Here is a 21,796-nt window from a genome sequence, read left to right on the forward strand (position 1 = left end):
GATCGAGCCCCACGTCAGGCTCCTCTGCTATGAGCCTGCTTCTTCCTCTCCCACTCCCCCTGCTTGTGTTCCCTCTCTCGCTGGCTGTCTCTATCTCTGTCTAATAAATAAATAAAATCTTTAAAAAAAAAAAAAGTTAGGCTGGTCATGTAGGCCCAGTCTAAGGTCTGAAGGTCTGCAAAACCAGGGGAGTCAGTGGTATAGTCCCAGTCCAAGTCTGAAGGCCAAAGAACCGGTTGCTGATGTCCAATGGCAAGAGAAGATGGGTGTCTCAGCTCAAGCAGAGAGCAAATTTGCTCTTCTTCCGTTTTGGGCTCTATACGGGCTCTAAATGGATTAGATGATGCCCACCCAAATTGGTGAGGGTGACCTTCTTACTCAGTCTACCTATTCCAAGGCCAATCTGTTCTGGAAACACCCTCACAGACACAGCCTGAAATAATGTGTACCAGCTCTCTGGGCATCCCTTACCCCCATCAAGCTGACAAGTAATATTAACCATCACACTTAGGAAGCAAATCACGAAAATAGAATTTACTCCTTAGGAAACAGAGCAGGACAATTATATTTAGTCTCATTGGGACCTTGTTTCATCTTGTTTAATAAGCTGGCTAAAGCTCTTTGTTTAGATTCATTTACCCTGTCAACTCATAATGAGGTCTTTCACAGCTCATCATTTGTGTAAATAAAGCTATCCATCCGGGGAAACAAATTCCTTCATGTGCAGGATTTCTGTTTTAGTTATTTCCTTTTTATCCAAAACAGGACATGGGTAGACTTATTTAGTTTTTAATTCCACATCTCTTTTTCATAGCAAGGGAGAGAGAATCTCTTTTCATTCCACTCCCTTAATCGCCTGCTGTCCCAGTGGGTCTTCCTTGTGTCTTAAGATCAGCAGTCACCGCAGCATAGACGCCGTGGTGGAGCCCAGAGCGTAGAGTATAAGGAGATGGAGAGTTGAGGAATGACCTGTTGGAAATCCTCCCATTTAGACAGGGGAGGGATCATCGGAGGAGTAAGAGTTCAGAGTCATTTGGCCAATGCAAAGATCAGCCAGCCCAGTGTGTCTATTTTTTTTTTTTAAGATTTCATTTGTTTATTTGAGAGAGAGTGAGAGAGACAGAGACCATGAGAGGGGGGAGGGTCAGAGGGAGAAGCAGACTCCCCGCTGAGCAGGGAGCCCGATGCGGGGCTGGATCCCAGGACCCCAGGATCATGACCTGAGCCAAAAGCAGATGCTTAACCAGCTGATCCACCCAGGCGCCCCCTAGTGTGTCTATTTTAACTAATCAACAAACACTGAACTAAAACACTGGGGTCCCACCAGGCGTTCAGAATTCTAATTTAAAACTATATATAATATAAAAAGTGAATATACAGTCTTTTAAGTTGATTTTATGGGAAGTACCTATCATATTCTTCCGTTGTGCCACTGTTAGAGGCAGAATACACAGATGGGCTTGGTTTGACTCCATATATAGTTTCTGACATTCTTGTGCCTATGTTTTAATCACTTGATCATCTCATGAGCAGGTCCTGAGGAGATAAATGAGTATCGCAAATACTCAAGTCACTTTGCTTTCCCTGAGTGACCGTAACTATGTATGTGTAACAGGCCTGCTCCGTGGAAGAGCAGAGCTCTGACAGTCCCTTGAAGGAGGGCCACTCGATTCTCCTGCTTCGATCAGAGAGACTCTTGCTCACCCAGAGCCCCCACAAAGTCACGGGCTCACCAAGTTTGGAAAATTAAATGTTCTTCCTTCAGACCACAAATCTGAATTATTTAAGATCAGTGATTAAAATCTTACAACTTTTATTTTCATCAGGCTTCCTATATGGCCCTGAAAATTCTTAGGCACTTGTGCAGCAAATCTCTTGGTTTTCATTTAGGAATAAGCACATTCTTTGTCACAGTTATGTAGCAATGAACCCTTTATTTTTAGGTGACATCTCTGAACCATAAATATTTCCGCACACACTTGGAGGACAGCCTCTCCTTGGGCCGACCCCTTCTCATTGAGGACATTCGTGAAGAGCTGGATCCAGCCCTGGATAATGTATTAGAAAAAAATTTCATTAAATCAGGCACCACATTCAAGGTGAGCTTTGGGAAGGAAAAAAAAAAAAAAAGGAAGAAGACAAGAAAAGAGCAATGGTGACATCTACTTATCTTTTTGAGCATAGCAGCGAAGGTACTTTCTTTCAGGTGGTAGTATTTGATACACTGGGAAAATTACTTCCAAACTTGTATTTAGTGTTTCCCTTATTTTTTCAATTATATATGAAAAATACAGGGGAGAGCAATATTTTGGTAAGAGTAGCCATTTAGCGGACGCTAAATAACATATTAAGGAAAGACATTGGTCATAATAATGTATTAGTGTTACACACTATATATGTACGAACATCGGCAGCTTCGAGAAAATTGGATTCACAAGTCATATATTCATCTGTACAATAAAACCTGCATTTTCTCACAGGAGAAAATGTCATTTTAATAAAGTCTATGGACATTGATTTGTTCATTTCCCTCTGTATTAACTTTCAATCTAAACTCACAGACTTTGCTAGAAGCTGTGGTATCCTGTTTTCCATCAGTGGTGAGAACATGAATCGTTTCCAGTAGAAGGGTTTACTTTTTAATTGGTGGCATTCTCTACCTTTAGGCTTCTTTGGTTTTGTTTCTTGATGAATGACAGCATTTCTGATTGACATTTTTTTGCTTTGGACAACTTAATTTCATGAATATCAGTGAATAAGTACAGAATGCAAATATTCTCATTAAACAAAGATTTATTTAGAAAACATTTCTTCATAATGTGAATCCTTTATGTGCCGTATTTAACATGCCAAAGGAGGGTGTAGGATTTTTATTCCTGAAGGCCTTTCAAAAGAACGGATTCTTATCTGCAGTGTGAAGTCTTGGTGCTTGAGAACATGGTAGTGTCTTATGGAAGTGTTTTCCAACCATTTGTAGAATCAAGATTAAGTAAAAATTTAAGTCCTTTAAAAATGGTATAATTTCCACCTAAATTTTAGATAGCAAAACCAGTTGTTTTTTTTAATATAATATACCACAAATTGTAGTGTTTAAGATAAAACTTATGTTTCTGAAAAACATGTTGGCATTTTTTTCTTTGAAAATTTCATTAATCCTTACTTTTGTCAAATGTGCTTCAGATATGACTGAAATGCAAAGAGAAATAACAAACACTTCCTCTAAATACCACAAATTTCCTCAGTAGGAAACAATTTCCTCGAGTAGGAGAAAACAGTCAAATCTCAGATGTATCTGAGTTTTCCTTTATTCCACATTTGTTAGGGATAAATTTTTTTGTTTGTTTGTTTTTTTGTTTTGTTTTGTTGTTGTTGTTGTTGTTGCCAGGAAATTTTATTGCAGTGAAACACAATGAGCATTCCAACCCTTTCCAGGCTCTTAGCTCACTTCGAATCCATTCGTGAGGTCCCACTTTCACATAGGGATAAATTTTTCATTTAGTTTGTTTCATTCATTTAACTGTTTCATTTAATTTGTTTGTTCATTTAATTTGTTTGGTGTCATGGCTAACAACATCTTCCGGCAGGACCACAAATCTGAATTATTTAAGATCAGTGATTAAAATCTTACAACTTTTTCCTTTGCAATTCATTTAAGTTTTACAGCACTGACCTCTGGTAGATTCTTTCCTAAGTTAACCCCAAATTCCTTGCCCTGCCCTTTAAACTGTTTTTGATTTTATATTTGAATTGATGTAGGTGAAAGTTGGTGATAAGGAATGTGATATCATGGATACATTTAAACTTTATATTACTACGAAGCTACCCAACCCTGCCTTTACCCCTGAGATCAATGCTAAAACATCAGTCATTGATTTTACAGTCACCATGAAAGGACTTGAGAATCAATTATTAAGGAGAGTGATTTTAACTGAGAAACAGGTAATAATTTCTCTAGGTAAAGGACTACTTCTAATAAATTATAATAAATGCTTAAAATGTATTGTGAAATTTTTAAATATTTGGGAAGGAAAAAATTAAGCAAACCATGTTTACCTTCATTAACATATATATTTGTTTAGCTATCTCCTGTCAAGAAATCATGTAACTAATTCAGCTGTCCTCCAACCCCAAACGTGTGCATGTGCATACACACGCACACACACACATTCACGCACATACACGTACACACGCACGCACACACATTCACGCACATACACGTACACACGCACACGCACACACACATGCACACACATTCACGCACATACACGTACACACATGCACACACGCGCACACACACGCGCACACATTCACGCACACACACACGCACGCACACGCACATGCTCACACACATACACACACGCACTACTCACACATCTCTTTCTACTTCTGTCTTTAAACCTTGGAGTATGTGGGCCTTCGTATCTATGGTCCTATGGATGGATACTCTTTGATGTACCTGAAAAATTCACTAAAATAATGATCCTAGAGAAAAAGAAATTGCTCTGAATGAGTGTATTACCACTGGGTTAGTTTCAACTACTACAACCTAGTACTCAGCCTAACTTTAATTTTATTTGAATAAAATTTGCATTAAAGCAGAGAAATTAAGTATGATTGAAGGTTCTAATAAAACAACAACTTAAAACTGGAAGATTTTAAGAGACTGATACAAGTTGAAGACAATTTTTAAGATAAATCTCAGAAAGCATTTAACATTATGCATAAAATATGCTTGCATAAAATGTAATTATACTTATTTGCATATGGAAAACCTATTTGCGTAAAATCCAAGAAAGATTATATTTGCTTACACAGAATTAGAGTATTGAGGGTTCAAGGAAAGGGCAAGGTTAGCAATAATAAGACTAGAGAGGCTTCACATGAGAGGGTGAGGGAAAGATTGGCAGCAGAAGACTGGACAAGGAAAAGAGAAAGACAAACGATAGGAGTAGATGCCACAAACACGAGAAAGACATTGGAAGAGGGAAATAGAAGTGATCCTCACACCAGAGAAACAGAGAGACTCAGTAAAAGGAGAGGAGAAGCCCTATCTGGTTAACGGGGATGGTTAAGGTGGGGCTGGCCCTTAAAGGCGGCCAGTCTGGCAGAGCAGAGCGAAGGGGGTGCAGTCCCAGCATCGCTCTCACTAGCTGTTTGACCTTCGCGCCCAAAAAACAGCCCAGGACTTCTACAGTCCAGTGAGGGAACCACGCCCCTCCCACAGCCAGGCAGAGAGAGCATGGGCCCTTCCATTCATTGCTCATCACCTCTTGGGGCCACATGGTGCCAACTGTTGAAAATTAGTCCTTCCTTGGTGGCCTAACTGGTGCTGTTGGTCTGATCTGAGAGGATTCCTCACTGGTCCAGGTGCCGCATGCAGGCTGCACGAACTTCCCTAAGGCAGGCCACTCCATTGTCTAAGGCAGGCTAGACTCCGTGTCCCCAGAGGCCCCACACCCACTCTTCTAGGCCTCAGCTTCCTCTCCAAGGGGTGCGCTAAGGTGCTTACAGCAGCCTTGCTGGAAAGAGCCAAAACACACAATCTGTAGGAGGACATCCTGACCACGATGTTTAACCCTCTTAACCATCCTGCTCTTACGCCCTCACTTATGGCAGAACAAACAGAAACCTGAGAGAATAGGGTCTGAACCCCTAAAAGCACACAGACTGTCCACCCTGCCAGGCCTCCTAGACAAACCTTACAGATCATGCTGTAGCACCCCCAGGTGCCCACTGTACCACGATGCCGGTTTTGCCAGATCACACTGAAAAGGAAGCTCATGTGATTTCGCTTTGTCCAGATGTTCCTCTACAGCCACCCAGAGGTGGCCATTTTGTTGGAAACAGCTCACGAGGTACGTCCCCGCAAATGCAGCCAGGACTTCCGTTGCCACCCCCATCAAACACTGCAAACCTTCTGAAACACGGGCAATCACGCCACCTGTCTTGGAGTTGGAGAATAAGAGTATGACCCTGTCTTTGCCAGTAACCAGCCGTGGGGCTCATGTTGGGATGGGATTTGGAGTTAATAGTTCTGGGTCCTCAGTTTCCCCAGATGTAAAATAAAGCTGTTGAACTCAATTCGGCACACTTCAATTTAACGCATATTTCTTGGGTTGAGTCTCTGCTCTTCAAAGTGAGTGCTGTCAAGAATACAAAAGTGAATAGGACAAGTGCAGAATCTCGTTGGAGGGACATGGTCAACACACAGATTGTGATGCAAGCTGCGACAGGTGTAGAGACGAACACCGGGCTGTGCCTTCGGAGCCACAAATTGGTTTAGGACTTTGAGAAAGTGGTGGAATTTCTGAAGTGGTTTTTCAAGAAACGTTCTCAAATAAGTAGTTTAGAAACACCTCCCTTTAACATAATTCCAACTATAGTGTGTGATTCTGTATATGATCTGGAAAAAATGCTATAAAAATGCTATTGAGACACTTCAATTTACTCTGCGCGTAGCAAGAGTATTATATCCACGTTAAATTTGAATTTGAATTTGAATTTGAAAATTGCACTGTGCTTGTGTAAGAGAATATCCTGGTTCTTAGGAGATTTGATGAAGTTTTTAGGGGTAAAGGATCATGACCTCAGCAATGGTTCACTGATAAGAGGAAGAACAATAATGATAATAAGTATTATATATGTATATAGAGAGAGGGATTGATAAAGCAAACTGTTATCTGGTGAATCTGGACAAAGCATATATGAGAGTTTATTGTATAGCCTTGCAACTTTTCTGAAAGTTTAAAATTTTTTCAAAACATAACTTGAAAAAGACATTATTTATGTAAGAAAAAATATGCAGTTTAGACCCTCTGGTAGTAGGAGATGGAAAACAATGGAAAATGGATTTGTGGCAGCTGGCTCTGTCACGCCAGACACCTGGTGTCCCTACAGGCAGATCCCAAACCAAGAGCTCACATTTGGCTTGGGTGGCCTCTTGGTTTTGATACTACGTCTCTGCTTCTACCGCTTGTGATTGCCAATAAAGTTAGCGTTTCGCACAGAGGCAGTGTGGGAACAGAGCCAAGAGAACGGGACACTCTTATTTAATAAGCTTAGAGCCAGGAAGAGAGCTAATCAGACACAATTCCTTTAGCAGGGGAATCTCAGGCATGCCAGTGTAAGCGCTGTGGAAACTTAATGCTAGCGGGCGTAATTTTTTAAAAAGTGTCCAGAAGAACAAACGTACAGTCATTCCAGAGGCACTTTATTTTAAACTTCTAAAAATTTGCGGCGTCTGGGTGGGTCAGTTGGTTAAGCGTCTGCCTTCAGCTCAGGTCATGTTCTCAAGGTCCTGGGATCGAGCCGCGTGTCGGTCTCCCTGCTCAGCGGGGAGTCTGCTTCTCCCTCTCTCTCTGCCACTACCCCCTGCTTGTGCTGTCTCTCAAATAAATAAATAAAATCTTCAAAAAATAAACTTCCAAAATTGATAAGAAGCACTAAATAAATTGGATTTGCCATAATGACCGGTGATTACAATTCTGCTATTATTCCTTGTTTCTTTCTTTCTTTTTTTAATCTTTTTTTTAAAAAAAGATTTTATTTATTTAGCGAGAGAATGAGCAGGGAGAGAGAGGTGAGAGGGAGAAGCAGGCTCCCCTGAGCTGAAGGCAGACGCTTAACCGACTGAGCCACCCAGGCACCTCTATTTCTTGTTTCTTAATAACAGGAATTAGAGTCTGAGAGAGTTAAACTTTTGGAGGATGTGACCTTCAACAAACGGAAGATGAAGGAACTTGAAGACAACCTTCTCTACAAGTTAAGCGCCACAAAAGGTACTGTGTCATTAACAAGTAACCGAGCGATGGGTCCCGAGCAAGGATTTCTTAGGCCCTCTTTTCAGCACCTTGTGATTATAGATGTTAGGAAACAGTTGAGTTATCAATGCAAACACAAAAGAGGCAGTTTCCATCTAGATGTTTAAAAGGCCTCCGAGAATCTGATTTTTGAATTAACAAACAGAGTTGGAGCATTTGAGAAGAACACAGTTTTCTTGATATAATTGCTCTCTACTGAGAAAAATAAGGGCTCCCAATAGAGCTAGGTAACTCGTAATAGGCTAATTTGCTTGCCCAAAGGAAACTAATTTGCTCAATCTAATTTTTTTTTAAGATTGACTATTTTCATTTGGCACTGAAATGCAGTTACCATCGTGGGTAATGATGTGTGTAATCAGTGACAAAGACACTTGAGCACCCAAGGCCCAAGCTCACTGGCCACTTGCCTTGACCTCTTACTTAGAAGTCAAGGATGGGTTCTCCTTAGGGCAGTCAGATCCTCATGCCACACCCAGATTTGGGGATGTAGTCTCCAAATAAATAAAAAACATCCATCCAAAGACACTAAAGTCAACACCGTGTTATTCTGCAGTAGGCAAATTACAGTAGCCTAAATCGTACCATTTATTACAGCCTCATAACAAATGCTTCCCAACAGCACTTTACTCCTTGGATAAACAAAAACGCTGACCTCCCAGAAGTACATGATACGTTATTCTCACACCATTCTCCTGCACTGCCTTGTTGGTGACTTCAGGGAAAAGTCCTTTTATCTGCCTTGATTGCACTGCTTGTGCTTGTGAAGTTGTCTGTCCTCTGGTCCAGTGACTTCTCCCAGCCATTTGGATACCCCCGGGCATCCTAATATCAGCAAAGATTGCTGAGGGCTCTTCCCCTGATCCGGCCTAGACTGTGCTGGATCGAGGTCTTGTTCCTGAGAGGCGAATTGCAATTTGGACTTCCAGAGTAGACTAGAATGCTCCTCAGTGCTGCTCTCACCTTCCTGCAGCATTCACCTGTCGTCCAGGATTCGAGGGTAGGCCAGGGCACTTCAATGTGCAGATATTGTGACCTTTAGATCAGCATGTCCAAAGTGTCTTTCCGTATCTTCAAATTGAATTTATTGTCGCAGATGTGTTATTTCTATTAAAAACAATAACGAGGGGTGAAACTCAAAGTAAAATGAGGATTTTTAATTCCTGGTGGGACACTTCCACTGTCCCCCAGTTTCCTCCTGCTGGAGACAGAGAGGGACCCGAGTTCTCAGTGGCAAGCACTGTTGTACTGATGCTGGACTAAAGAGGGTGCCATTCTACGGCAAGCTGGTGTGTACATTTGGATGGACAAGCTCGTGACACTTTGAAGGGGACCGTGGAGATGGTAATGGAGGTGAAGTCCATGTCACATAAGGCACAGTGGCCACCACCGGAGGCGGAGGGAGCCAGATTCTGTCTTCAGACATTTGAAGACCAGTCATGTGAGCTGCATTGGGAATCCCCTTCTGCAGGTTTACAAGCAGCACGGGGTAACCTCTCTGCAGGAATGTTTAGAAGGATTCAGGCATCACATGACAGTTGGGCCAGCAGCCTTTGGGCGTGTTAATACCCACCCTTCTATCCTGCGGGCTTTGGAGAAGTAGACTTGAAAACGAACAGGCCCATTTCCGAAGTGCTGCGTCTCGCCTTGCCGCTTCCCCTTCTTGCGTTCTACAGGTTTTCCTGTTTGGCTTTTAGGTTCCTTGGTAGACGACGAATCTCTCATTGGTGTTCTCCGAATCACCAAGCAGACAGCAGCTGAAGTAAGTGAAAAGCTGCACGTGGCCGCAGAGACGGAAATCAAAATTAACACAGCTCAGGAGGAGTTCCGGCAGGCAGCCACCCGCGGAAGTATCCTCTACTTCCTCCTCACGGAGATGAGCATGGTCAACATCATGTACCAGACCTCGCTGGCCCAGTTCTTGAAATTATTTGACCAGTCCATGGCCAGGTGGGGAGTCCCTCCCCTGCCCCATGCAAAGTCACTTAAAAGTTTTGTTTGTATTCCTACTGTCTTAGCAATGGCTGCTGACTTCCTTAATTTTTAAAATGTATTGCAGATCCGAGAAGTCTCCACTACCTCAAAAGAGAATTACGAATATTATTGAGTATCTGACTTACGAAGTTTTTATATACTCTGTCAGAGGCCTGTATGAAAACCACAAATTCCTCTTCGTGCTCCTCATGACCTTGAAGATCGATCTTCAGAGAGGAACGGTGAAGCACAGGGAGTTTCAGGCTCTCATTAAAGGTGAAGGGCTCAGGGTGTGGATGTGGTGTGTAAAGGAGATTGCTTCGGATACGCTCTTCGTTGTGCTGGAGACCCGTTTTTATGATACGGTGGGGAAATTATGTTCTCATGAAAGGGAAGTTCTTTGTACTTTGTTTTTCGTTTCTGATTCCCATTCGTTTTGCTCTGGTTACTCAAGATGATTTATTTCAGGCCCGTGTTCACTCCGTGTTTCGTTTTGTTTTTTTAGTTATATCATTACCTGAAGTTTGGTCATTGTTGCCTGTGGTTAGGAAACCCGAATATGAAAGGGAAGAAAAGTGAGGCCAGTGGTGAGGTTTCTATTGCAAGAGAGCAATTCCTTGAGTAAGGGAGTATCAGTGACTTTTAAGACGGAAAAAAGGGCACGCTTGTATTTCGTATTGGCAGTTAATTCTATTCAATGCCCATCTCCATGTTAAAAGTATCATTAAGAAGATAAAAGAGTGGTATTTTCATTCAATTCAGTTAAACAAGTATTTATTGAGTATATACTCTGCAAAACTGCCATACTAGTGTTGGGGTAGAAGGGTAAACCAGACATTGCTTTCAAAGAAAACAGTTTCAAAGTGGGAATAGAGATAATTTAAAAAATTATTGCAGGGGCGCCTGGGTGGCACAGCGGTTAAGCGTCTGCCTTCGGCTCAGGGCGTGATCCCAGCATTATGGGATCGAGCCCCACATCAGGCTCCTCTGCTATGAGCCTGCTTCTTCCTCTCCCACTCCCCCTGCTTGTGTTCCCTCTCTCGCTGGCTGTCTCTATCTCTGTCAAATAAATAAATAAAAAATAAATAAATAAAAATAAAAAAAATTATTGCAAAACAAGGCAGAATACTCTAAATGTTAGAAGAGAGCTAAAAACAAAGTCTTAATGTCTAAAAGGAAGGAGAGACTTGTGGTTGGTGAAGCCAGTAAGAGCTCTTTGGAAAATATACTATTGTGGGTTAAGCCATGAATTTGTCAGATGATCTGATCCATGGAGAAAAGGTTTTAAAGTATCTCTTATGTGTTTTGCTCTTTGTGTAAAGTTTAGTAAATCATTTACCAGCTTCCCCTCTCCCCGAAAAAGAAGAAAGTGGCATTTAAAAAGGACCTGAAGGATGGGTAGAAGTGAAGGAGACATTCCAGGCTGAAACAGAACAGCACCCGAAAAGGAATGAATGAAGGGGGCATGTCCATTGTGAGCCTTGATTCCTAGAGGAAGGATTTTCTTGATCTCGTGAGAGATAAGGAGTTGTGTAAGGTGGTGATGTGGTCCCTCAGGAACCTCATATCATCTTTTAGGAAGATGACTCTGGCAAAAATGCATAGGATTACAGAGAAGAGTTTCAAGGGAGTTTATTATAATCTTCCCAGCCACAGGTCAGGGTAATACATACCTAGGGTAGAGACAATGGAAATATAAAGGAGAGGTCATGGAAATAAAATGGCAACAGACCAGATAGAAGAGCCAAGAAAGGGGTCGGAAATGCGTCGAAGATTTCTGGTTTAGTTGGTTGAAAGAGGATGAGTTTGAGAATTGTCAGGGTGGGGGGGATAGTGAATGTGATTTGGGACCCTCATTTCAGTCAGAATAGGCCAGGTGTTGTGGCCATAAAAACAATCCCAAGCTTTCAGTGGCTTGACACAATAAGGATATATTCTCATTTATTCTCTCTCCAACATGCCTGTCATGGTCACCCAGGAGCTGCTTCTGTAATTACTATGGCAGGGGAACGGGATAAGACAAACCGTGTGCCGACTTTTAAAAGTCACCCCACAAGTGATGCATGTCACCTAAATGCACATCTTTCATTAGGCAAAGCAAGACATACAGCCACCACTAACTTCAGAGAGAGCAGGGCCACGTGCTTGTCCCATGTGCGTGGAAGCAGGGGACCTTGAACATCTTTGAGAAGCTCTGGTGACTATACACATGTGTCGAATTTGAGATATCCAGCAGACAGTTAGAAAGGGTGGGCCAGACAATTTAGAAGAAGTCAGACAGCTGCAAAGATAGGGCATAGAAATAACCACCAAAGCCATGGGAATGAAAGAGATCATGCAGGAAGAAGATGTAGAGTATTTCTAAATTCAGACTACAAGGGGATAGGGCACAATACACTTTTATCCACAACATCCTATTTATAATAAACAGGCAGTAAACTAGAACTTATTACTCTATCATCATCTTTCTCTACTCTAGTGAATTTCTTCCTCAGCTTCAGGTTAGGTGACTGCTGTAGAAACTTTGCAGACAATTATGCAGAATGGCTAAAATTTGTTGACTTTTCCTGTGTTGTAGTCCAAAGGAAACTGGAGCATGTCATGAAGTTCATAGTTTTTCTCAGGTCTAGTGCACCTGGAGAAGTTGATGTCTTAAAGTGTAGCATAGGGCAGCGTGGTACGGTAAAGTGTGGGCTGGACTAAGAAGCAGGGACAGGAGCTGGGCTCTGCCACTGACCAGCTGTGTGAGCTCAGAGACCATCACCTGCTCCATCCATGTATGAGAGGCTGCGGGCCCAGAGGGGGAGTGACAAGTACACCTGGGAGAGGCAGGCAGGCTGTACAGAGGGTCCAGGCATACAGGTTTGTGGACTCTGTGACGTTTAAATAAAGTGAGCCTGAATTTACCAAACCGAGAAAGCTCCTTTGACTCATGGCAGTCACCTCAAAGCCCTCATTTGGACTTGGGGCCACATCCTCAGTGTCTGGCACACTGGGCCATGGGGAGGAGGGACACTGAAGCCTGTAGGAGTCTAGGCAGAAGCAGGAGCAAAATGGGCCTCAGATGCAGGAAGGCCTTGTAACTGTGGCAGAGAAGTGGGATGGGGGGTATACTTTGATTCTTTCCTGATCCTTGAGCTGGCCTTGCTTCCTGAATCCCATCTGCCAACATGGTCCCTGAGAAGGAGACAGATATGATTCAGAAAGCAGGAGAAACACATATCGCATGGTGCACTGGGTGTTATATGCAAATAGTGAATCATGGAACATTGCATCAAAAACTGGGAATGTACTGTATGGTGACTAATATAACAAAATAAAAATTATTTTAAAAAAAGCAACTTCACAAATTATTTTTAAGGTACAATGTATGTAGCAATGTTTCAGGAAAAATATAACTTAAATAATGAAAATTTTTTATTTCAAAAAAAAAAAAAGAGAAAAGAAAGCCAGAGAAAACCTGGCACTTTGGGCCACAGTGGGAAGGACAAGAGAATTGGAGGTAGACAGAGGTCAGGTACAAAGACCCTTGTGTCTTCCTACTCTCCTGAGGCAGAACCATAGGTGGGTACAGAAAGGTGCTCGAGAAACATCCAGACGGGAGGTACCCCTGCACTCTGCACTCTGCCCGGTGCCAAATCTCACATGGCAGCCGCAGGGCAGCATGGGTGGAGAGGAGCGGTGAGAGGGCTAAGCCTGAGGTTTGGCAGGCGGGGGTGTGGGTGTGGACATGTTGACAGGGCTGGGCACAGCAGAGCCCTGGGGTCAAACCAAGAAGCTGCAGGCCCCAGGGAACTTTATTCCTGGACACAAAGGACCAGTCTCTGTGGACAGCAGCCCAGCGCCCGCCTAGGTCAGTCAGGATTTGTCACAGCACCGAGGATGCGGTACAGGGATCCCAGCCTGTGGCAGAGACCGGAGGGCAGCATGTCAACCTGAGGCGTCCTCCCCGTCACGACACAATCCCAGCCCACCTGCCTCTCCCCTCCCCCACCCAGCCGGACCAGAGCCCTTACCCGAAGGAGACTGGATTCTCGGAGAGGAAGGACGTAACTCAGAGGAGACCGAGAAACACCGTGAGGAGGGAATTTGTGAGGAGGGTTGGAGCGGTCACAGAAAAATTAAAAAGGGCGCGCATCTGGGTCGTGGCGAGGGCACGTCTGTGACCCCACTTCGTAAAGCGGGAGCACCAGGGAGTCAGACCGCACAGGGCCAGGAGAGCCGGTGGGAAGAGTTTGGATTGAATTTGGTTGGCAGGAGGAAGCCATCGAATGTTTTGATCCGGGAAGTAGCATGAACAGAGCAGTGCTTTAAAAAGATTACTTTGGGATTGGATGATAGGTTGTCAACAGTAGTACAATCAGCTCAGCAGGGAGAGAGGTTTTTTGTTTTTTGTTTTTTTTTGAAAAACAAAAACCAAAACAAAACTGGTTTATTGTACAATTTGTATTAGTTTCGAACTGGCTTATATTTTAACCAAATTATTTTTACAAAAATGATAGATGATTTTGTTTTCAGTGTTTTTTTTATAAAGTTAACAAATATAGCCCTTAGATCTTGATTTTTTAAAAATCATTTTTAACTCAGTACTTAAGAGGGAAAGAAGAAAGACCTATTTATCATTGCAGAAGTATTTGATCTCCTAGGAATGACTGTCCCTTTGTGTCAATTCCTACTTGTTTTGTGCAGTATTTGGAAGGTGCCTTTGACTTTCCTCTTCAACTAAGAATGTCAGAATACTTTGAAAAATGAAATAGATACCAGGAACAATCCTGTGTTATAGAATAATTGATATAACTATTTTCCCTGCCTGGTTATTTTAGAAAGATATCATCTTTCTTTTGTCATAAATGACGGACACAAAGACACCTTAGAGGGTCTGCACTCGCCTTCCAGAGTGGATTGGACCTGAGCCTTCCAAAACAGAGAATTCATGTCAAATAACAGCTAATGATTACGTAGCTCTTACTATGGGCCAAGACTGTTCTGAACTTTCTACATATGTGAATTTATTGAATCTTCACAACAACTAATCTGGTAGAGTCTATTATTACACCCATTTGACGGAAGAGGAAACTGAGAGAAATTGAGTGCTTTGTCTGCTTTTATGCAGCTAGGAAGGCAGAGCCAGAATGTCTTGGGGGGTAGAGTGGACTGTGATTGTTCTGGGTTCGTGGAGGTGCACCAGGGTGTTTCAGAACACTCTTTGTGGCTTAAATGTCTTCTCCGGATGTCTTTGAGGCTTATGGTCCCATGAAAACATTTCTTTTGGAAAGAACCAAGAAGAAAATGCATTTGACTCTAAGCTAGAGAAGCAGAGTACCTTGAGTCTACAGATGATGCTCTCCAGCTGTGGCTTCTCCTTCAGTGAACCCAGTACTGGCAGAAATGGTGCGAGAAGATGGCTTTCTCTTCCCCCAACTAGCAAGGAGTGGGTGTCAAGAGGAAGGCTTGCCGGTTCTAAAGGTGTTGTGGTGCTCAGAGCCGCTGACCCAGAGGGGGCGCAAGGGGATTTACAAGAAAAGAATACTTCAGCTCTTTCACCTTCTCAGGAAGGTGCTAGTGGGAGAGCAGCCGCTGATGGCAGTCCGGTCTACCCCCTCTTTTGCCCGAGGGTTGATACGTGATGTGGTGGCATTTGATAGTTCTTCAGGAGGATTCTGGGTTTAGAAGTTCAGAATCACTGTTTTGCACACACCTGAATTAAACAACACGGCTGATAAATAGAGGAATTTTGAAGCTGTAAATATAACTGTGTGTCTGAGTGGAAGACTGTCCCGTTGGGTATGCTCATTTGATTTGTGATTTGCTTCAACATGTGATCCAATGCTATAATTCACACTCTCCTCCCTTAAAAACCCACGGAAGTATTATATCCCTCCCGCCCTCCATCTGTCCGTCTGTTTGAGCTGGTAAAAAACAGTATTGAGTATCAAACTTCTGGAGGAGTGACGGCTAAGAAGTGACTTTTAAAATCACACATGAAAAGGTCAGGCTATTCATTGATATCAAAATTGTAAGTTTCATGAAATTGATTGTTTTAAAAATACAACAAAAATGCAAACAATTGCAACCACCTGAGAAAAATTCTGTGCAGGGCGAAATGCCAAGGAGTTGCCATCTGTATTTTATAAGATAGTATAAAACAGAAAATAAAACACTAAGACTTGAAGGAAATGAACCCCAAAAAGATAGCCACATTTTCTGTCGTGATTACTTTCCAATTTTCCCATTTTTCTCTGCAATATGGTTACCTCACTTCTGTTATTTGGAAAATAAATGTCTAAAAATGAGGCACAAGCTGACCTGATTCCCACCAATGCCTTTCCCCAGGGGGAGCAGCTCTGGATCTGAAAGCCTGCCCTCCCAAACCGTTTCGCTGGATCCTGGATATGACCTGGCTGAATCTTGTGGAGCTGAGTAAACTTCCACAGTTTGCAGAAATTATGAACCAGGTAACAGAGGGCTGGAGAACAAAATACAAATCTGTAAACCCAAACATACCTGGGGCCATTTTAATTGGGGCCTCCTGGCGACAATTCCTTTACCCGAAAGGCTCAAGGCAATAGTGTAGCCCTAAGGCACTAAGCTCTCTGTGGGCAGTTTTGGACGAAGAATGCCAGAAGGAGCTTTGTCGCAGGTGCGGGTGGCTGCCTTTCCTCCTGTGTCGTGGGCAGGGGTCGTTTATAAGCCTGCTTAACTCAAGCTGTCAGAATCAGAACGGGGGGGTAGAGCCTTTTATTGTAGATTATTTTATTGTAGACTATGTTTTTACATTTTTACTGCTGCTTCTGATTAAATAAATCGTGCAGATTTGAATTTGAGGCAAATTAAGAGGTTGGGGTCCTTTCAGAAAATCCATCATTTTCATGGTGAAAGTCTAAAAGGGTGAAGGGTAATGGTGAAACAGGGCCTGATTCACCTGTTGCTTTTCTTATTTGAAAATGAAGATGTGTTATTGTGGATTAGTTGTTGATTCAGTTATCATTGGACAAAAATTGTGCAACTCAGAATAAAGATAATTGTTCATTTCCGAGGTTTGTTGGTGATAGCCACCTGTCACTGATGCAGGCCTGCGGTCTCCCAGTGTTGGATGCTGAAAATCAGCTTTTTTGGGGTTGCTGGTGATGGACAAGTGGGGCGATGGGTCGACTACAAGTTGACAGAGACCTCACGCTGTCATCACGCGATTCCCTCCCCTCCACACACGCCCCCTACCCTGCCCAGCATACACTAGATGTGTCTGTTTAGCAGCATTTATGAAACGTTATGAAGATTCTTTACGTGTTCAGCCGTGGCTGGGTCAGAGTCCCTGGCTTCTGTCTGTGGTGGACGGTAAGCTTTGTTCTGTGGTGCAGCCACACATGAGTCCTTCAAGCCCAGACAGACACTTTGGGAAGAAATAAGGCGGTCTGAGTCTGGCAGGAGACTGGTAAGGGAGACCTCGGAGCACCACTGGGACAATCACTCAACACTGGCGCCCTCTGCTGACGGGTTATATTGATACTGCGGATACGAATTATTGTTTGCCTCTGTTAATTAGAATTTCATTTTTTTTATTATGATATGTTAGTCACCATACAGTACATCATTACACTACGTTTTGATGTCATGTTCCGTGATTCACTGTTTGCGTATAACACCCAGTGCTCCATGCAATACGTGCCCTCCTTACTACCCATCACCAGCCTATCCCATTCCCCCACCCCCCCTCCCCTCTAAAACCCTCAGTTTGTTTCCCGGAGTCCGTAGTCTCTCATGGTTCATTCCCCTCTCTGTTTACACCCCCTTCATTCTTCCCTTCCTTCTCCTAACGATCTCCCTGCTATTCCTTATGTTCCACAAGTGAGTGAAACCATATGATCATTGTCTTTCTCTGCTTGACTTATTGCACTCAGCATCATCTCCTCCAGTGCCGTCCACGTTGATGCCAATGTTGGGTAGCTATCCTTTCTGATGGCTGAGTAATATTCTATTGTATATATGGACCACATCTTCTTTATCCAGTCATCTCTTGAAGGGCATCTCGGCTCCTTCCACAATTTGGCTATTGTGGACAATGCTGCTATGAACATTGGGGTGCATATGGCCCTTCTTTTCACTACGTCTATATGTTTGGGGTAAATACCCAGTACTGCAATGGCTGGGTCATAGGGTAGCTCTATCTTTAACTTTCTGAGGAACCTCCACACTGTTTTCCAAAGTGGCTGTACCAACTTGCATTCCCACCAATAATGTAGGAGGAATCCCCTTTCTCCACATCCTCTCCAACAGTTGTAATTACCTGTGATGTAGAATCGGATAGCTGCTACTGCTTAACAATAGGGTAAGAACTTTGTGACAACTATAACCATGCCCGGGAAGTATTACCGGTTCCGCTTATTGAGGAGAAAATGTTAGATGCAAAGAGGTTAAGTACTTGCCCAAGGCCGCATAGCCACTAAATGGTAAAGCTGTAGTCTGTCTGACCTTCCGCTCCTTCCCCAGACATCAGGAGTTATTTCTCTCCAACTCACCATGGGGTGGGCCAGAAGTGCGGGGGAGTAGTCATTCTCACGCAAGTTGCAGAAGTTCATGGGGCCGGCCAGCTGGTGGCTAGCCGTCTGGCGTCTCTGTGGGGTAAAAAGGGCAGAAGGAGAAGGGGATCCGTCTCTAGCTGAATGGTGTCAGGAACTGAAACAAAAGTAGCCTCCAACAGCAGCTGGCCTGCTCTGGCATCTCCTGCTGAACTGTTTAGCCCCCGGAAGTGGTGTTGGTGACAGGGCTGGGAAAAGGAGTGGGACGTGGAGGTCAGCAGCAAGGAGGAGATCCCATTGTTCCTCCCAGATGTGACTCGCCCTGGAGGCTCTATTGAGTAGAGTCAAAATGAGCAGATGCAGGGCCAGGCAGCTGGGAACAAACACCCTCTTCCTTCCTGTGTCTCCTCTCGAGCCCCCAGGGGTGGAGGAGGCCCCGGGGTGGGGGCGTGGAGGGGGGGGCATGTGGGTAGTGCGCAGGTGCAGGGGCCGGTGCAGCGGGGTGGGGCTCCAAGTGTGGCCAGCAGATTCTTTGGGAGCGGTCAATGTCAGGGAGCCACTGCAATTTTCAGGAGAAAGACAACAGTTTTGAAACATTTCAGAAATCCCCCCCCCTCCCCCCGTCTCTTAGTGCCCCGGGGGCACAAAACTGTAACTAAGGTCCAGAGCAATTGTTTGGCTCTTCCTTTGCACCCAGCCTGGATCCTGTATGATGAATTGCTTGCAGGCCCCGTGCCTCCGTGAAAAATGAGGATAATGCAGGTAGAAGTACAATCCTCGGGTCTGGCCCATTAGTACTTTCTCTATTCGCATTTGCTCTTCACTTTTGATGCTGACCATGGCTTTGAAAACATGCTTACAAACACTGTCTCAAGAATCCAGGCTGCAGGTTGCTGAGAGGCAGCGTCCGACTCACCAACCTGTTGTTCTTGTAATTAGTTTTGTCGGTACTGGGCCTTCCGGGAGTGCCTTTTAATGCCTCTGAAACTGGCGTTTCATTCCATGCTTCTGAAAGAACAGGTATTCGAGACCAGCTCTTGGAGAGACTTCTTTTATTCTTTTATTCTTTTTTTTATTATTATTAGGTTACATTAGTCATCATCATTAGTTTTTGATGTAGCGTTCAATGATTCATTAGTTGTGTGTAACACCCAGTGCTCATTACAACACGTGCCCTCCTTAATACCCATCACCGGGCTGCCCCATCCTGTCACCTCCCTCCCCTCTGAAACCCTCAGATTGTTTTCCAGGGTCCATAGTCTCTCATGTTTTGTCTCCCCCTCCGATTCCCCCCCTTCAGTTTTCTCTTCCTTCCTCTAATGTCCTCCATGCTATTCCTTATGTTCCACATATGAGTGGAACCATATGATAATTGCCTTTCTCCGCTTGACTTATTTCACGTAGTATAATCCCCTCCAGTCCCATCCATGTTGATGCAAGTGGTGGGTATTCATCCTTTCTGATGGCTGAGTAATATTCCATTGCACTACTGGGTATTTATACAAATACAGATATAGATACAGATATAGTGAAAGATACAGATGTAGTGAAAGGGGCACCTACACCCCAGTGTTCATATCAGCAATGTCCACAATAGCCAAACTGTGGAAGGAGCCGAGCTGTCCTTCAACAGATGAATGGGTAAAGAAGATGTGGTTCATATACTCCGTGGAGACTTCTTTTATTCTTAGGTCTCAAGGCAGGGAATCATTAAGAAAAGAAAAGTTTAGGTTTTGTCATCTATCACTATTTTAAGTAGAGGTCAACATTTAGAGATTGGGTTATCAGAATGGTCTATATCAGTGGTTCTCACCCAAGAGAGCATTTGACAATGTCTGGAGACATTTTTTGTTGTCATGAGTTGGTGACAAGGGTGCTATTGGCATCTAGTAAGTAGAGGCCAGAGATGCTGCTAACAGTCCTACAGTGCGGAGGACTGCTCCCCGCAATCACCTGGCCCAAAATGCCAATCATACTGGCAGGTTGTAAACCCCTGGTCTGTGTTTTTTCCTGCCCAATCATTTGGTGTAATTTATACACAGTCTTAATTTCAGTGAATAATATAGAAAAACAATGGAAAAACCGAAAGCAAATTGTAATATCCATGTTCTTTGAGTCACTGATTCTGGAAAAAAAGTAAACTGTGTGGTTATGTGTGAAAAACTCTCTGCCTATAAAAAGTGACCCTCTAAGGTTACTCAGAATTCTCTCTGGTGTGTTCCAATTGCTTATAGTCCTATCGCTTGCTAATTGGTTTATTTATTTTAGATATCTCGTAATGAGAAAGGATGGAAAAGCTGGTTTGATAAAGATGCTCCAGAGGAAGAAATTATCCCTGATGGATATAATGATTCGCTGGATACCTGCCGCAAACTTCTACTTATCAGGTGAGAATAGGTATTATCAGATCTAGAAACGTCACTCACCATATTGTCAAATTACAGATCGTACCTCAGTGAGTTTACTTCACTGTGTCCCACAGCGGTTATTATAAATGTGTGTGCTTCCAAATTGCTGTTTGGGATGGCAATTCCTTAGTTCCTTGACAAGCAAATAAAATGGTGATGGTGGCAGGGAATGTATTAATGATAGTGCTTTGAGTAAAACACATGAAAAATATGCCTCTCTTATTCCCTTTATCATTTACCATTGAATCATTTATTGTTGAATTTACTTCTTAAAAAAAATAGACTTCATGGAGTTGCAATTAGTCTATGAGCTGAAATTCAATTTTACTGAGAAAAAAAGCCAACAACTGCCTATTGAAATGTATAAATGCTGTTTTGGCCATTAAAAATGGAAACAAATTTTGAGATTGATGTTAAGGAAGAAAATTCTTCCTTTTCTTTTCTTTTCCTTTTCACTTTTCTTGTTTTCTAAATATCCAGGAGCTCAAAGAGGGCATCTGTATTGGAAGGTAGGGGTGTGTGTGTGTGTGTGTGTGTGATGGGCAAGGCAGGAGGGTGGAGTGGGGGGTAGATGGGACCACAAAAGAACAACGAAAAGATGTAGGATGACTTTGGAGTAGTTTTTTTCTTCCTAATATTATACACCTGAGCTTTCATTTCTTAGAACAAGTTGTTTTCCTGGACGTTGTTCACTCTTTGCTGGTCACCAGAGTGGTCAGCAGTGGTGACCTCATGATGTCCAGAGTATGAAAGGGCTACTCGTTTTTTTTTTTTTTTAAGGATTTATTTATTTGAGAGAGAGAGAGAGAGCATGAGCAGGAGGGGCAGACGGAGAGAGAGAGAATCTCAAGCCGACTCCACCCAGGCGCCCCATCATTGATATGATTTAAAAATATAACTAATTAAAGCTTCAGAGTAATTGGTGCTTCTGAAAATGAGACGATTGAATCAGCTGGCCTCTAAGTTTCCTTCCAGATTGGCAACAGACCCTGTTGTTACTGGCTCTGCCCTATTTCTTGCCAGTGCCTCGCACCAAAACCACATGATTAAAATTGTATTCATCCAGGGATGGAAAACCTTC

At 43.2% G+C, this 21,796-nt stretch overlaps 1 protein-coding gene across 1 annotated transcript in view; it reads left to right on the top strand.

Annotated features, from left to right (window-relative positions):
* DNAH8 (dynein axonemal heavy chain 8) overlaps window positions 1-21,796 on the top strand; it is a 380,399-nt gene that overhangs the window by 269,465 nt on the left and 89,138 nt on the right. Inside the window, exons 75-81 of the mRNA XM_026482812.4 lie at window positions 1,944-2,099; window positions 3,757-3,939; window positions 7,673-7,778; window positions 9,515-9,767; window positions 9,877-10,067; window positions 16,125-16,246; window positions 20,576-20,694. Of these exons, the coding sequence (XP_026338597.3) occupies window positions 1,944-2,099; window positions 3,757-3,939; window positions 7,673-7,778; window positions 9,515-9,767; window positions 9,877-10,067; window positions 16,125-16,246; window positions 20,576-20,694 (1,130 nt within the window). The remainder of the gene's footprint in view (window positions 1-1,943; window positions 2,100-3,756; window positions 3,940-7,672; window positions 7,779-9,514; window positions 9,768-9,876; window positions 10,068-16,124; window positions 16,247-20,575; window positions 20,695-21,796) is intronic.

Source organism: Ursus arctos, unplaced genomic scaffold (assembly GCF_023065955.2).
Source record: "Ursus arctos isolate Adak ecotype North America unplaced genomic scaffold, UrsArc2.0 scaffold_31, whole genome shotgun sequence".
NCBI classification, from domain to species: Eukaryota; Metazoa; Chordata; class Mammalia; order Carnivora; family Ursidae; genus Ursus; species Ursus arctos.